Source organism: Fukomys damarensis, unplaced genomic scaffold (assembly GCF_012274545.1).
Source record: "Fukomys damarensis isolate Sample0158 unplaced genomic scaffold, DMR_v1.0_HiC HiC_scaffold_4, whole genome shotgun sequence".
Classification (NCBI taxonomy): Eukaryota; Metazoa; Chordata; class Mammalia; order Rodentia; family Bathyergidae; genus Fukomys; species Fukomys damarensis.
Window position 1 is genome coordinate 6,988,391 of NW_022900916.1, and position 16,114 is coordinate 7,004,504.

General features: G+C 42.0%; 1 protein-coding gene across 1 annotated transcript in view; it reads left to right on the forward strand.

The window, feature by feature from the left end:
• Positions 1-16,114, forward strand: part of Magi2 (membrane associated guanylate kinase, WW and PDZ domain containing 2) — a 439,692-nt gene that overhangs the window by 323,158 nt on the left and 100,420 nt on the right. The window contains exons 11-12 of the mRNA XM_033756513.1: positions 6,551-6,592; positions 13,864-13,955. Coding sequence (XP_033612404.1) covers positions 6,551-6,592; positions 13,864-13,955 — 134 coding nt within the window. The remainder of the gene's footprint in view (positions 1-6,550; positions 6,593-13,863; positions 13,956-16,114) is intronic.

A 16,114-nucleotide genomic window follows, 5' to 3' on the forward strand; every position in this document is an offset into this window, starting at 1 on the left:
GCAGAGTGCCAAGAGGGGGAGCTCAAGGCCCCACACCAGGCAGCAGGAACATACAAGACCCACCATGTGGGTCTAGAACTCTGCAAGGCCCTCCATGAGAGAAGTGCAGAGAGGTCTTCTCTGATCACCAGAATTTTACAGTGAAACTAGAGAAACAAATACTGTACATAGGAAAGAATTTCTGAACAATGCTGCCTTATAGGACACAATGAGAAATCTCAGACACATGAAGCTGCACAGTAAAAATAAGTCAGAATGCTGGTAGCTTCTCATCGTCCGTGTGCAAAATGGATGTTTCATTGGGAGATGTGTGTTAGATATTTTCCAACTCTGCAGGAAGAAATTGTTTTCCCTCTAATTTAATTCTGTATCAGCTAATGCTTGCATGTGTGGTATAGAGCCTTGCCAAGAAAAGATATGTTAAGTTTGGGGCAACACAGCCTTTGGGTTTTCACATTAATCATTTGAACATTGATCCTACACCATTGTCTGAAATGCTTGGGACCATAGTGTTTTGGATTTTGGATTTTTTTTTTTTTCAGATTTTAGAATATTTGCATTAATGTAATGAGGCATCCTGGGGATGATGCCTAAATCTAGATACAAAAATAATTATGTTTCATAAACACCTGGTTCCCATAGCCGGAAGATAATTTCACGCAGTATTTGTAGCACACCTGTGTTGTGATGACCTTCCGCTCCATGAAGTCACATCAGCTCAAAAAGGTTTGGACGTAGGACTTAGGACTTCCGAATCAGTGATACTCATCTGGTATCACCAGTTCCCAAAAAGAACAACTATCGCCCTCCCAGCCAAAGACTGCAAAGTCCCATTTCCCTTTGTGTAGTCTCTGTTGATAATTGACTTCTTACTGCTCCTGATACTTAGAATTTTAAAACTTAAAAGCAAAGGGAATGAGCACCCTTTGTACAGTGGGACAAGCCAGGCCACTTTTGACCTCTCTTCTCTTTCCTCTTCCCTTGAGTCAGGAAGGTAGGACTTGCCTTTTCTTTGTGATCACGAAGTCCTCTGCTTGTAAACAGTCCTAACATTGCACTGTGTCAGCCATTTCTCACAAGAGGAGAAAAGATATTTCCAAAGACTCTTGCATTCTTCTCCCTGTTGTCTCCCGCTATTCTTTCGCGAGGTGTGTGTCTTTGCCTCAGACACTTCTTTTGGATGTGGCAGGGAACTTTTTTTCATGGCCTAGTTATTTGTGAGATCATCTAAGGTGACCATATGTGAGTTTTTCTGGGCCTAGTCTGTGTTATTCCGGCATAATTATTAATAGCTGCCCTTTTGTTCTCTATGCTATCTGCATTTGAATGATGAGTTACATGGTTTCATTTTATGAATCCGTTCAAGAAATCACCATCGATGCTGGCCAAGAAAAGCCTATACCTAAATGTACAGACCATGAATAAAAATTTTAATATCTCCTCAGAAAGGCTCTTTTAGGTTAGGCAAACATTTGGCTCTACGTGTTTTATTCCTAATTTTGGGTAAGAGCTTACATTGTGGCTTTTCGTAGCCAAGCTCAGCCATACGTAGAAATGTACCTAGAGCCAGTTCTAGACCTTGACGAAGTAAGCAGGACAAATAGAAGGCGAACCTTCACCCACTGCCACACTGTGCCGTGGAGGCCTCGCTCGTCGTGGAGAATAAGTCAGCTTCGGCTTCTCGGTCACCCCACAGCTGAAAATTTGGAAAGATCACACTCAGATCACTGCAAATGACAGCCATTGCCTCTCCTCCTTCCATTACCAGGCCACACACACAAAGTAAATGAGTCCGGCTCACTTTGGAATCTTACAGAATAAAATTTCAGCCATCCTAATGAAAATCTGTTGATTTAAGTTTTTAAGCCCATTGCAATAAAATGCATTGTCAAGTGCAATGGGTTAAGTGTTCAAAAGATGAGAGATTTGAGAGGGATTAATGGCGATGTGTCTTTTACCGTCATGACTAATTAAACATTCACCGCATCATTTGATTACACCTTGTCCAGCACTCATGGTGGTTTCCATCAAATAAAAACACTCTGGTGTGTCCTTATCCACCTTGTTCTCCAGATCTGGCACCATGCAATTCTGGCTGTGCCTCAAAGGCGAGGTAACCATGAAAGGTAAATGTTTTGAATGAATTCAGGACATTGAGGCAGCCGTGACAGCTCAGCTCAAAAGAGGACTTCGGCCGCTTCAGAGAGTGGCTAGAGTGATGCCATAAGCATGTTTGAAGCAAGTGGGAGTTTTCTGAGGGAGATTCATGGCCATGCACCTTCGACTGTGACGCAGGTTTGAAGTGAATATTCACCATATTTGTTGATCGAGCCTTGTGGGAAGTAAGGTCTTAGCCTGTTCCCTCACTCTCGTTAAGCCTGACTTTCTTCCAAAGGCTTATCTTCAGCTCTGGGGACATTTCTTAGGCACGATCCATGCTGCAGCGCTGGAAGCTATAGCAAAAAACAAATACAAACAACCGAGAAAGAAAAACCCTTCCCCTGAAACTTCCTTCAGGGTTCTGTCCCTTGGTTGGGACCCAAGGTGAATTACAACTGAAGTTTGTCCAAGCTTTTTTCTCTTCACATTGAACCTTGGTTATTATAAAGAAAGAATTGACGAGGTACAACATGTCTACACTCCTTTGCAGTGAGACATCACTCAAATATAGGATCATAAAAGTGTCAGGGATCCATGTGGTGTAATGTGCCTTACGATATAACCTCTTTAGAACAGAATTTTCCCTGGAATTCTTCACAAAGAGCTCACACAATCAGTTTTTCTTCCCAGAAATTAGAAAGCATTAACCCGTAATAAGTCATGAGTATCACAGCAAAGGTAGCAGTCGAAAGTAACCACAGGCCAGCAAAAGAGCATAATGAAGAAGCCAGCTGTGTTCTAGTGCTGCTCCTGAAAAGACACGATAATTTACAGCAGATCAGAAGTGAACAGTGTGCTTCTCACATTTATGGCTTTTAACCTTCTCTCTTGGTGCTCAGTGTTAATGATTGCATTCTCTCATTGTTCAATCCTGGGATGCACATAGAGCTCACAGGGGATCACAAATAGGTAGTTGTATTTCTAAACTGTTGGGTTTGGGGCTGCTCTTTCCTTGTTTATTAGTGAGCAGGGGCTGTGGGTGAGTCTATCACTCATCCTAACACCAGAGCCACTCACGGACAGGGAGGATAAGGATATCACACCACAGCACACACTTCCACTGCCAGAAACAGTGCTGGCAGGGGATCCACACCGGGCACAGAAGGAGCCACACCTGGGGCTCTGAACCCAAGCCCAAGGCCCAGGGAAGGCCCTCAGCTTAAGCCTTGCTGGCTGCAATCTCCTTTCTCTGGGAACTGAATACCTGTTGCAGTCATGCTGCAAACGTCAGTAGGTTTAAGCAAGGTTTGGAGGGATTCATGGCTGCCACCACTGCAAGGAGCTAAGTGACAATACAAGGCTCTTTCCTTCCTCATCTGAGCACTGGGCTTAGGTGGCCTGATTTGCTGGGACGTTGCTGGTGTCCAATGTCCTTAATTAAAGTAGCTCTCACACATGTTCCCTGGAGCACAATCTTATTGTAGTGAAATATTAAAATAAGATGGTGAGCAAATGTTAAAGACACTTTTACCAGTGACGTTAGCATTAGCATCATAAAAGGATAGAAAAATTTAATGTTATCATTTTAATATCCTCAACTGTGCTATGAAGGTTAATTTTCTGTACTTTTTTTCCATGGGTAAAACGTTATTGCTACCATTACTATGATTTATGTTTATGATTTGATCTATGAAAAATTTGCCTTTTAGCCGCAGTTCCAAATATACCACATTATGCATCACTTTGCATTTATAATATATTGGTGACAGAGATCAATAAATCCTGTTAAACTGGGTTTGCCACTTTTAATACATAGATTTTAACTAATTAGGAAGTTTAATTTCAAAACTGGTATCTTGGGTGCTCTGTGAAAAACTATGATAACATTTCTATTTCTATTAGGTACCTCTTAAACTAGGAAGCTACAATGTTACTAGCAAGATACTACTGAGATACAGCATATATGTTTTGCCGTGTAGTGTAGAAATTAGATCCAATCCTGCAGCTCATAAACTGATTTTATTGAGTAATTTAAATTTGGAGCATTTAGATAAGAGACAGGGGAGAAGAAGATGGAAACAGTAGATCCAAAAATCGGCCCTTGCTTAAGAATTATTTAGAATGTCAAAGCATTTTGTGGGTGACACAAGTTGACAATGCAACCCAAAGTCATGTCATGAATAAACATGAGACCATCAAAGGCCACAGTAAATAGCATTTAATGGCGCAGTAGTGAGTGGGTCCTGGTGAGATTCTGATGGTATAAAATGTCAGTTTCCAACCTAACAGAAGTGTTTAGAATTAGCAGTCCTCCACCGGACACAGACCCACATTTTTGAGGTAAGGGTGTTTCCTATTCAGAGTCCCAGATGGTCACAGTAAGCGTGACATTCTTTAACAGGGACCATTCCTGTAGAAAATTAACTTCCCTTCACCGTGACCCACAGCTTACCTAGCAGGGATGATCGTAATGTCTTTGATGAGTGAAAGCAACACCATCGGAAGCAAAGCAAGCTCAGTAGCAAGGCAATCAAATTTTAGCCGTATTTTAACTTTAAATCAAATGATAATTCACCATGCTTCAGATGGGACAACTGTATCACAAAATTACAGCATCTTAATCCACTCACAATGGAAAGGGTCGATGGTACTACACACCCAGTCTCTGCTTTGAAAACCAAGTCTTTTGAGTTGCCCCCTTGTAAGTCCTCTTACTGAATAATCACTTAGATGATGAATGGTTGCATATCATAAGTGCATATGGCTATTTATACAACTGTTTAATATAGCCTAACATTTCTTCCAGCCTAAAACTAGTTTTCATTTTATTTAATTTTATTTGGTACCGGGGATTGAACTTGGGGCCTTGCACTTGTGAGGCAGGTGGTGGAACCACTGAGCTAAATCCCCGGCCCTTAAAACTAGTTTTTATATCGAAGTCTAAGGTATGTGTCAGAGCAAGGGAGGTTCCTGCAGGAAAACTTCCTAGTTCTTTTATCTACAGTGTGAATTGATGCTTTAGAGAGGTTTAGTAGTGATTTTAAGCAAGACGATAAACTGTATTAAGTTCATCACAGAAGCAAAAATATCCTGACCCCTGTTGGATAGAAGTAGCACAGCTTAGTTTTGCATAGAGCTTTATCCTCCTCGGTTTTGTTTTTTTGTTTTGTTTTGTTTGTGGAACTAGGGACTGAACTCAGGACCTTGCACTTGCCAGCAGGCGCTGGCACCACTGAGCTAAACCTCCGGCCCTTCAGTATCTCTTGACCAGGGCTTTACATCCACAAATCATCTGCAGGTCTCATATTAAACCAACCATGTGGTTTGGGAACACCTCTAAGGACAGAACTGTAAAGGAGGAAGAAGAATATCTGAAGATACTACAGAAAAACTTACAGCATTTAACCAAAGGAGATAGGGGTAGAGTATTTATCCATAGTAATTATAAGATGAAACAAAGACCACTTAGTGCCTACTGTATTTTAATTACAAATAAGCTGGAAACGGATTTTATTGGGGGGGGTGAGACAGGATCTCACTGTGTAGCCTAGGCTGGACTCGAACCCACGGCAATCCTTCTGCTTCAGCCTCCAGAGTGCTGGGTTTGCAGGTGGGCAGGGTTCTGACAGCAAATTTTGAAGGCAAAATAAAAATCAAAGCACAATTTCCTAGTGTCATTTTCTATGTATGTAAATTAAAACATGCTGAAAGCTAGTATTTCTCAAACACGTCTGTGTAGGTTGGGCCCTTCTTTACCCCTGATCAATTTTAACCAGGAGAGCAGCATGTCAGAATACCTCCAGTGACTAGGTCTGTCAAGGCCCTGGAATTCTAAATGGGGATATTCCTCCCTTTCAAAGGTGTTTATACTCAAGGGCATGAATTCCTATGTTATTGTACACAGCATGGATGACACTATACTTCTCATAAGGTCTCTGTTGCTAAAATAAACCAATTTAATTTGAGTATTTATATACAACTTCAACTATCCAAATAATGAAAAACATCGAAATATCTGGACTGGAATACATGGATTGGTGCGGTCACTGAGGATTCCACTTCCCATTTGAGTGTTTCGTGACACACTATCACTTGTGATTCTAAGACTTGTGTTTGCTATATATCTACTTCAAGTTCTGGACTGACTACTTTTGCATAATCATTCTCATCGTGAGAAGCAAAACTAATAATATCTGGAAATGGTGATCACTTTTCCATGCTGATATAAAAGAATTGAGATTTTTCTCTTTTGGTTACATGTGAGAGAAGTACATTAACATATGTACATAAAGCAAAGTAAATCTGTCTACCAGATTAAAAAGAGAAAAATAATATTAAATGAGCGCAAAAGATTGGGGTGGGGGAATTATAGTAGCAACCAAAAAAGGTAAAGTTGAATTTTTAATGCCATAAATGAATTTCAATTTTAATTCCCCATTTTCCCATCCAGAACAAGTGCCACCCAGGACCAGTTTTCGAATGGATTCCTCTGGCAAGTACCCTTCAGTGTTCACGGTTCTGTGGACAGATGTCCTCCATTCTGTGTGACCATCCTACAGGGTTTCATCAGTGTTTTAGGGCTTGCTGTACTCACCTACATGCACAAGAATTCAGGATACACAGCTAGTGTCATCATGGTGGTCTAAATGCCAGCCAACGTGAGATAAAGACAGCCATAATGAGGTAGCCATAGATAGAAAAGAAGAAAATTATGAATGAGATCATCACATTCCCAGGTGTCCCCCATGAAACACTTTATAAGAGATTAGATTTAAAACCAGATGAAAGAAAACCACTAAACCACTAAACCTGTGTGGTCCAATACAGTGGCCATTGGCTTGTGAAATGTGAAGTATGACCAAGTTAAACTTAAACTGGGCTACATGTAAAATCTACGTGGGACTTCAAAAACTTAACACAGTGACAGCAGAAATGAATACTATTTCATTAATTATTTTCCTACTGATTCATGCTAAAATTATACTTTGGATAATCAAATTAAATGAAATATATTATTAAAATTGAGTTCACCTATTTTTTGCTTTTTTTTACAAAAGTGGCTGCTGGACCATTTTCAATTACTTGTGTAACTTTTGCTTTATTTATATTGGACAACACTAGACCAGATAAATAAGAAGCTAGGATATCTCAAGAGATGTGCAATTTAGACATTTCCAAAGAAAATATTAGAAAATTTGCTAGAAATTTTTGATAAAAAATATTAATTTCAGATCAATTAAATTGCTATATAACTTAAATTTGCTGTATTTCAATAATGTTTAGGTTAAGATAGAATATCAAAGCTTCAAAATTAAAAGCTTTTACTAATAGCCAATTAATTTACTTGGAACAATTTTTTACTTATCCACCCCAAAAGTAGCCTCCAAATTTGGCCTAGGAGGAAATAACTAATGTTATTGTAGAAGAGAGAGAAGCCAGGCCCATGCTACAAACCTAGCACTCCAGGAGACAGAGGTAAGATGATCCCAAGTTCGAGTCCAGCCTGGACAATTTACTGATGTGGTTCAGTATGCAGGTCCTGAGCTTGATTCCAAGTGCCACGTGAAGGAAAGGAGGAAGGAAGGGAGGAAGGGATGGATGGATAGATTAGATCTTTCTTCCTTTTTGATTTAAGAGTAAAACTACTCTGAACAGCTGAGTAGGCCACAGAATTGAATAACTGAACACGGAAACAATGGCTGCAGAGAGCATTTCTTAATAACAGCACCACTTCGAGTCCATGGGCTCAGAGCACACATCTCCAGAGTGTTCCATGATGACAGCTCATTACCCACCTCGGCATGCTCTCACATCCCCTGGGAATGCATGTGCTTGAGACCATTTCATCCTGTAAGTTTCCATGTCATTTTTTGGATATGTAGAAAATATTGAAGATACTGCTTAGCATTTTGTCTTCAACTAATGTCTAAAATATTTGTTTAGCTTGATCTGAAAAAAAAACATTTTAAGGCATGATTATTCTTACATACTGGTTTGTATTCTGACTATAAAATCCCTACAGTTTTTAAGAGTATCTGTTCCCACAGAGAAAAAAGGACCTAGTAATTAGAGTTGCAACGTGAAATCAAGGTTTAATTTGGAATTCCAAATCTCAGCTTGCTTGCATCAGCAAGCACATCTCTTGTAAATCTCAGCTTCTGGATGTACTTTATTTAAAAACAAAACAGTGGGTTCGGGATTTAGCTCAGAGTTTCCACTGCCTGCCTTGCAAGCGCAAGGACTTCAGTTTGATCCCTGGCACAAAAAAAAAGAAAGGAAAAATGGGAAAGGCCATATAATAGCTAAGAATACCTTGATATATGTGCAATATCATAGTTTACATTAAAAGGACTACTTAAAAGTTATGATATAGCTAAAGTACATTATACTACTATGCAACTCAGATTTCTCAAGGAAAGAACCAATCCAAATATTTTTTTAAATGTCCAAACTATCATAATATTTTAGAAAAGCACGACTATGTCAATAAATAGGCTACTCATATTGTTTCTGGTCTAAATTGTTTTTTGTCACATTATATGTCATGACTTTTGACAGACATTTATGATAATGTAAAGGTGTATTATTAATTTTATGTACATAAGATCTTTAGGGACAAAGGAAAAGCTGGTAGTTCCTACTCCTAAATAATGTGATTCTGGAACTACGTAATAACTCCATAGTGGAAAATGATGCTGTTTTGTGAGTCTAGTAGATTGAAAAGTGTTATGAAACTGAGTTTACAAGCGTTCATTCAGCAACTGGTCCGGGCCGTACATGACGGGATCGAGAGCTGGACAAGGCGGTGACGTCCTCATCCGGGGACTTCTTAGTGAGACGCAGTGGGCTCTACGGCCAAGAACCACGGGTGGGCAGCTCCACCCAGGACAAAGCCAGGGCAGAGAGTGACACAGAAACCTCTTCCGAAGAACACTTCGCCTTGTTTGGCGTGTTAAACCGTCTAGAGTCGAACAGGTCACATCATCAACAAATGAGGCTCAGAAATCAGTCAGACTGAGAAAATAGAAAAAGGCTATTCCGTGTGGTGGCTGGGATGTCAGCAGCCCGTTCATAGAGTTAAGTGATGCCGAGAAAGCAGAAACCAGGCTGGCGAGGATGAGTGATATGGAGTGAGGGCGCCGTGAGAGATGGCGCTTCCAGAAGGGATGGAAGGGGAGGAGGCGACATTTAGGGTGGGGAAATCTGCACGCTTCTTTGCAGACTGAGAAGAGAACCAAGCAAAGACTGGGAGATGGCTACTGTAGGCTGAAGTGCGCCCAGCAGGCTCGCACCACCAAAGGACAAGGGAGGAGGCAAAGAGAACAGGATCCAGGCAGTGCGTCAGCTGCCTCTCTGGGAACGTGGGATTCCAGTGGTGGGATCTGTGTGATGTTTCTTTAACTCATTCTGTAACTGGGGTGTGTGGAAACCCAGAACATGTTTCATAACCTTCTTAAACTCCTGATTTTTCCCCTGGGTTGTCTTCTTCCCTACATCACTTTACCAAAAAGAAAAAAGAAAAAAAAGCCAAAATAATAATGCTCCTTCCAACAGGACAAATTGAATAAGTGCAGTTTTTGTGCCAGACTGTGATAATAAGCCATGGTACTTATGTTTTAATTGAAACATGAAAGGGGCTTCAAGTACCAGGTTTAATTGACATGTTTACAGCTGCATCCCATGTGCCAAATTAATTCATAAAATCACAGTTCTTTGCATTTTTGAGGGTTGAATCCATTCATATAATTAATCAGTTGTGTGGAGTCATCCAACCTTCTCCCTAACACAGCACATAAAATTGTGCTTTTGAAAAGCAAGATCAAGATACACGCAGATGTGAAGTTCCCTGGAGTCATAATAGGAAATAGGAGTCTGCTTTTGAAATTCCGCTTTTCCTTATTTCGAGGAAGGATTGCCCTGATACCTGGATGCAGTCACCATGTGCTAATTCAAACGTTCACTTTTGCAATATTGGGGTGAACCCAAAAGAAGTTGAGAAACGTCAATTCTACTCCAGTGGCTTGCCCAGGGGGCATAGAAAATCGCATCCAGGAAGAGGACAATGAGAGGCTCTCTCATCATGCTGGAGCACCCTGGGATCCAACTGCTAAGGAAGAAGTAGCACTGCACACGGGTGGCTACTGGGCGGCAACATCCAAAGAATCTTCTCTCTCGTCTTGGTCCATTTTCTTCACACACACACTGCTTCCTCTGGAGCTGCACCGGGCAGCGGTTGTGGCACCCTGATGGCTCTGCAAAAAGAGTCAAAGGAAAAAGAAGAAACTGAAAAGAGTACAGAAAGAAAACAAGCCAAAGAAGTGAGGACCTCAGAGGGACAGAGTTGAGTGGCATCCGAAGGGGCCCAGGTGGGGCCTGGTAGCGCCTCACAGCGGACGCCCTCTGGGTGTATAGTTTACTGATCAACGGGAGCGAGGATGGTGGTTTGCAGCATCACAGGAGTGAAGAGTTGGCCCTGAGATTTCTTCCTCACATTCCTGTGGCGAGAGTAAAGAACGGCCTGACAGTCGAGCCTGTCGGCAACAAGAGGAAAAGCTCACAAAAAGCGCCGGAAACGTCAGCCTCTTCAAGAGAGCTAACAAAGCAAGAGAAAACAAGGACAATTTCCCCGAGCATTGTGCATTGTCATTTGTGAAGCCGGGGGGGGGGGGCAAAGAAAAATTATCTTCCTAAAAAATTCTTACTCCCAACAAAGAAAACTATTTGAAGGCACAATCTATTTTTTACACTATCTGACAATTTCTCTGAAGTTTTCATGCCGTGCAGCCTCTGAGTCTGTGTTCAGTTAGCAAAGAAGTGAAAAACAAATGGCGTCTGCTGGTGCACTTTTCCAGCGAGTCTGTCCTTGCCTCTTTCTGCTTCCTGCAGCACCATGAAGTTGCCCATCCCTGCCTTGAAGAACAGAAGGGTGAAAATAAAGTGCTGGGCGCATACCACCCAATATTTCAAATTAGCGTGGATCAGAGCAACAGTCAGAGGGATCAGAAATAGCACTAAGGCATATAAAGAGGGGGAGGAGGACGATAAATGCTTATTCACTTCGCTTCTTCAAAGTTAAATAAATTAGCTAAAAATCTTGATTTTTTTTTTCCTTTAAAGTCATAAATCATTCAGTAAGGAAAAGCTTTCTCATACCCCTAGGAATATGGAATTCCCTGACAAAGCCAAACCCTTTATACCTTCTCCGTCTCAGAATCCCATCACTGGGGATGTCATAATTTCAGTGTTTCCTGAGGGGAAATCCAATTTAGTAATCAAGATGGAACCTGCAAGGCAATGTGGATGGGAACAGAATCCTTGGAGGAATGATTCCCCTCTGACTATACTCACCAGCGATCTAAAAGTGAGAAGAACAGAGGAATAGGTGGAAGGATCTGCTTAAACCTGTGCTGGCGCTATTATTGTAAGTGTCAAGAATATGTCACCTTATCTGTGCTTTCTATGTATTTATGACCTGAGCACCGCCAAGCTAAAAGTGACCCAGACACGAGATCGCAGTAGTCAGATGTATCATAACCGTCTTTCGGAATTTGAGCCAGAACTGACAGGGCCTCTCACTTTCTGCCTTCCCTCGCCTTTCTTCCTCCCTAGGGGAAGGAGTACAGGTCCCTCCTGGACATTACAGGGCTGCTCCACCTGCCCACAGAGGCTGGGAGACGTTGCCCTCTCTCTACTGTGTGATTTCATACATAGGACTGTAGACTCCACAGCCAGTTGGCTTCAAAAGCACCTGTGTCCCATAGGCACAAGACAGAGTTTTCGTCTTTCCTTTGCCACCCAACTTTAATAGGAACAGAATTCTTTTAAATCCTCCCCCCTTTAAAATATAAATGAGTATGCAGTTCATAAAGGATAACTAAAAGGATGTGGAGGTCTAATTGGTTTTTCTTCTTTGCTGGTTTCGTGTTCTTCATTAAATGGAAAGACCCTGGTAGTATATGCACTTGGTCATGGAAGGTCATAAAAACCGGATCTTGGTTATTTGTGAATGGCTGATTCTTGCACTGTATGGACATATTTAGGACTTATGGACCTGATTCACCTTCTTTTTTAGAATGTACCGCTCAGTCAACATTTACTCACAAATTAGAAGTGAATGATCTGTCTTTCAGATATTACTAGGAATACCCCAAGTTGTTGGGCACCAAGCCAAGCCCCTATCACTGTGTTTTTCATTTTTTGTTGGTTGGTTGGTTGTTGGTTTATTTCTGTGATACTGGGAATTGAACCCAGGGCCTTCACCCTTAGCTGCATCCCCAGCCCTTTCTGTGTTGTTATTTGGTTTGGTTTTGAGACAGGGTCTTGCTACATTGCCAAATTGTCCAAGCTGGACTTGAACTTGCACTCCTCCTGCCTGAGCCTCCCAGAGTACTGGGTTTACTGAAGCGCACCACCACAGCTGGCTGTCACTGTGTTCTGCGCCCTGAATCACTTCAGCAGCCCTGCTATGGTACAGTCTGGAGAAGATTCACCCGGCCACCATTTTGCAATGAGTCTCAGCCTGTCTCTCGCTCTCTCTCTCTCTCTCTCTCTCTCTCTCTCTGCTAAGGCTACAATTACATATTCAAGTGGCTTAGTCTTTTTGAGAATTTTTTCCCATGAAGATTCTTCTCTGAAATCTCATCCTCATTACCAAAGCTCTCCAATTTAAGCCAGGGGAATTTGCTTTAATACTTGTTTCTATCACTTCTAATTCCTTCTTCAAATTAGTGAGGCCCAGAATCACCAAACACCCCTTAAGTAAAGGCTGGCATAATGAATATTCCACCAAATTGTCAGTGCTGGTCATTCACAACATCCTAGGAGTAAACACAGAAGTACACAGGTGTATCATCCCCTGAGGAAGGGGCAGAGGTTTGGGGGTAGGGAAATCATGGTCTGCTGAAAAAAAGTCAAAAGATTTCTTGTAATTTTAATTTATTCTAGGGGTGAAAATATGTCATTTGGAAGTTTTCCAGCTCATGTTGAGATATATTTCTATTTTTTTACTGACTTCAGAGTTGTAGGAAATACTACTGACTTTGAGTACACTCACAAAGTCAGGGGTCTGTTAACAGCTCCCACATTATAAAATGTTTGGGGATAAGAGTTCATTTTAGACCCAGATGAATTTCTACCTGTAAGTTACCCAAAAATCTAAAAGAAGGAGTCAAAAAATAAATGAATAAACAGTTTACTTATACCTCACTAAAGAAAATCTTAAGATCGATATTTTCTAATTTTTGTAATTTTAAAACTTTTGGTAGGCTGATACCCTACACACACACACACACACACACACACACACACACACACACACACACACCCCTAATCCGGATGCATCAAATCATAGACAGATCATAGTAAATTACCAGGTAATTCAGGTTTGACCATCTGTTTTCTCTCATGTCCAAAGCAATCAGGGTATAAACATCCCCAAAGTCACAGCCAAACTTTTTGAGCCAACCAGATGCTGTCAAGAAAATTAGAAATTGTAAAAGTATCCATGTTTTCACCCAGAAAGTGCATGTGCCCTTGCATATGGGACACCCTTGTGATGACCTTGGCTGGTCAGTTATTCTGGGACCACCTCATTTCACAATTACTTCTTAGCTGCACGAGTCTTGCATCCTGTATGCTTTCCATCCACTCTAACAGCATTTTCATCCATCACACCCACAGAAATAACTCACCATTGGTGTGTGCAGCTCCTGGGAGGTGGGAGGAGGAGGATTTCCTGACTCAATGGGATCTTCTCTATGCCAGGTCCAGACTATAAGGAACTGGATGTTCACCTTCGGAGGATGGAGTCTGGATTTGGCTTCAGAATCCTCGGAGGAGATGAGCCTGGACAGCCAGTAAGTTGAATCCCCTTTATTTCCACATGTTCAGCCCTGTTGTGTGTGCAAGTACAAGGGAAGATAGCATTCAGTGTGACAACCTTGAAAAGGAAGTGTTTTAGGACTCATGCCAAAAGGAATGAGTCTTTCTTTCCCTGCTTTTCTCTTTAAAAAGATCTCACAACAGCAAGTTTCTGTGTAGCCAGAATCATATCATAAATCACAGAGAAATCACTCTTGCTTAGAATGGATGGCTTCCTCTAGTGTTTCAATTATCCAGTGGGATTGGAACCTCAGTCCTCCTGAGTGGCAGGTCATGAGTAGACAAGCAGTAAAACTAAAGATACGTATGCAGAGACTTGAAAAGTCAGAATTGAGTTTGCAGCAAGAGTGAGAGAGAGTAACAGGGGGACAAGGAGAAGTACAGTTAAGTTCAGTGCTGCAAAAATCTCCACTAGATTTGAATTAAGGTTCTACCGTGAGAAGATATACATGAAGGCAGCCAGCTGGCACAATATTGGAAATTCAGGAAGGGCTACTTTATACTGACATACACATATGTGTGTGCACATACATTCAGAGTGACTATATGCACATACAATAAGTCATCATTAATACACAGAAGAAAAGATCAGCTCTAAAGCACTCATCGTGAAAGATGTAGCTTAAATGTCACTCGGTGCGATCAGATCAAATCCATACAAAAGTTCTGAAAACCCTAAGGTGTGCAGTCAGATGCCAGCACCCCACCCCCAGCACCTGCTCCCCATCCAACACACACCAGGAACTTAGACTCTGAGCTTCAGCTTCCTCTACTGCAAGACAGGGTAACAGCAGCGCTCCTCGTACAATGGCTTTCAGGTGTCAAGAAGTCAAGACGTGTTAAGGCTCTCGGTATTGTGACTCCATCATACTGAGTGCCGATTGCATGTTTGCTATCTTCACTTTTGTTTCTCCTATTAATAGATCACTCCAAAAAGTAAAAATAAAACTGATTGGCAGAAATCTCCAAGAAGAAACTATCAATCGAACAGATGAATAGAATCTAGAGTAATGAAAACTGCCCCAAAGTGAAGTAGGGAGCACCTTCAGGGCAGGGTCATTTAAGCAGAGTCACTGAGCACATGATAGGGACCCCAGAGAGGTTTCCTCTGCCCACAAGAGGAGCTGGGCTGAGTGACTGGTGAGGTCTCTTCCTACAGAAAACCTGGGGAAGCTGAGCTGGAGCTCCAAGGATAAGGACACTCCATGATAAAGGACTTGTTCCTATTTCCTGGGGATTGTGGCCTATTGGAAACAGTTAACCAGTGCATCGCTGATTTCCCAGCTGCCAACGAAGATGGAAGAGTACATTTCCAAGTGCTGCCCAGAGTTTCTTAAATGCTTGTGTAGAGGAAAGTCCTTTGTGATATTTGTGGCTCTCCATGTGTAAAACAGATGAGCTACAGCGAGGAAGGAATCCAGAGTGCCATCCAGGTGACGGAGGGTGTCAGGAAACTCACAGCCGGGCATCCCAGGACGAGAGGAATGGAACTCTGAGGGGGAAAAGGGAAACCAAACCATGCGGGCCCGAGCTTGGTCCCTCAGTACATGTAACTCTGAGGCTAATGTGCCCTATGTTAGTATCTCCGCATTCTTCTCACTCCAAAGCACTAAACGCCTCAATTTATTCTCCCAAACTCCCTGGCCTCCAAGGAATATTTACTGACTCGGCTTCCTCTGGGGTTGTTCTCTGACATGTTCGTGCATCTGCCTATTTTGTTTGATCAGCAGCATTTTAAACTCCTTTTAAGCAGAGACTTCACCTTTCCCCTTTATTTATTACTACACGAAAGTCAAATGGGCCATTCTGCAGAGCTGGCCAAACTGAAGGTCCTCCTCTGCTCTTCCCGACTGTCCTGTCTGCCCAGGACTCCTGACATCAACCTAAGTGAGTTTTAGACCACAGGGTCCAAGGGGAGAGTCTCCACAAGGTGCCTCCACTTTAGGCAGAGCTGTAGATTTGGGGGTCCCTTCTGTGGAGCAAGCTCACTCAGTACTCTTTACCGACTCATCTCGAGTCAAGGGAGACAGAGCGTCCACACGCACAGCGGGTTACATGAAGTGGGCTCATCGTTTGTAAGGGACAACAGGAGCCTGGGTTCCTCATGTGATGTTCCCCTGAGGCCCAAAAGAGC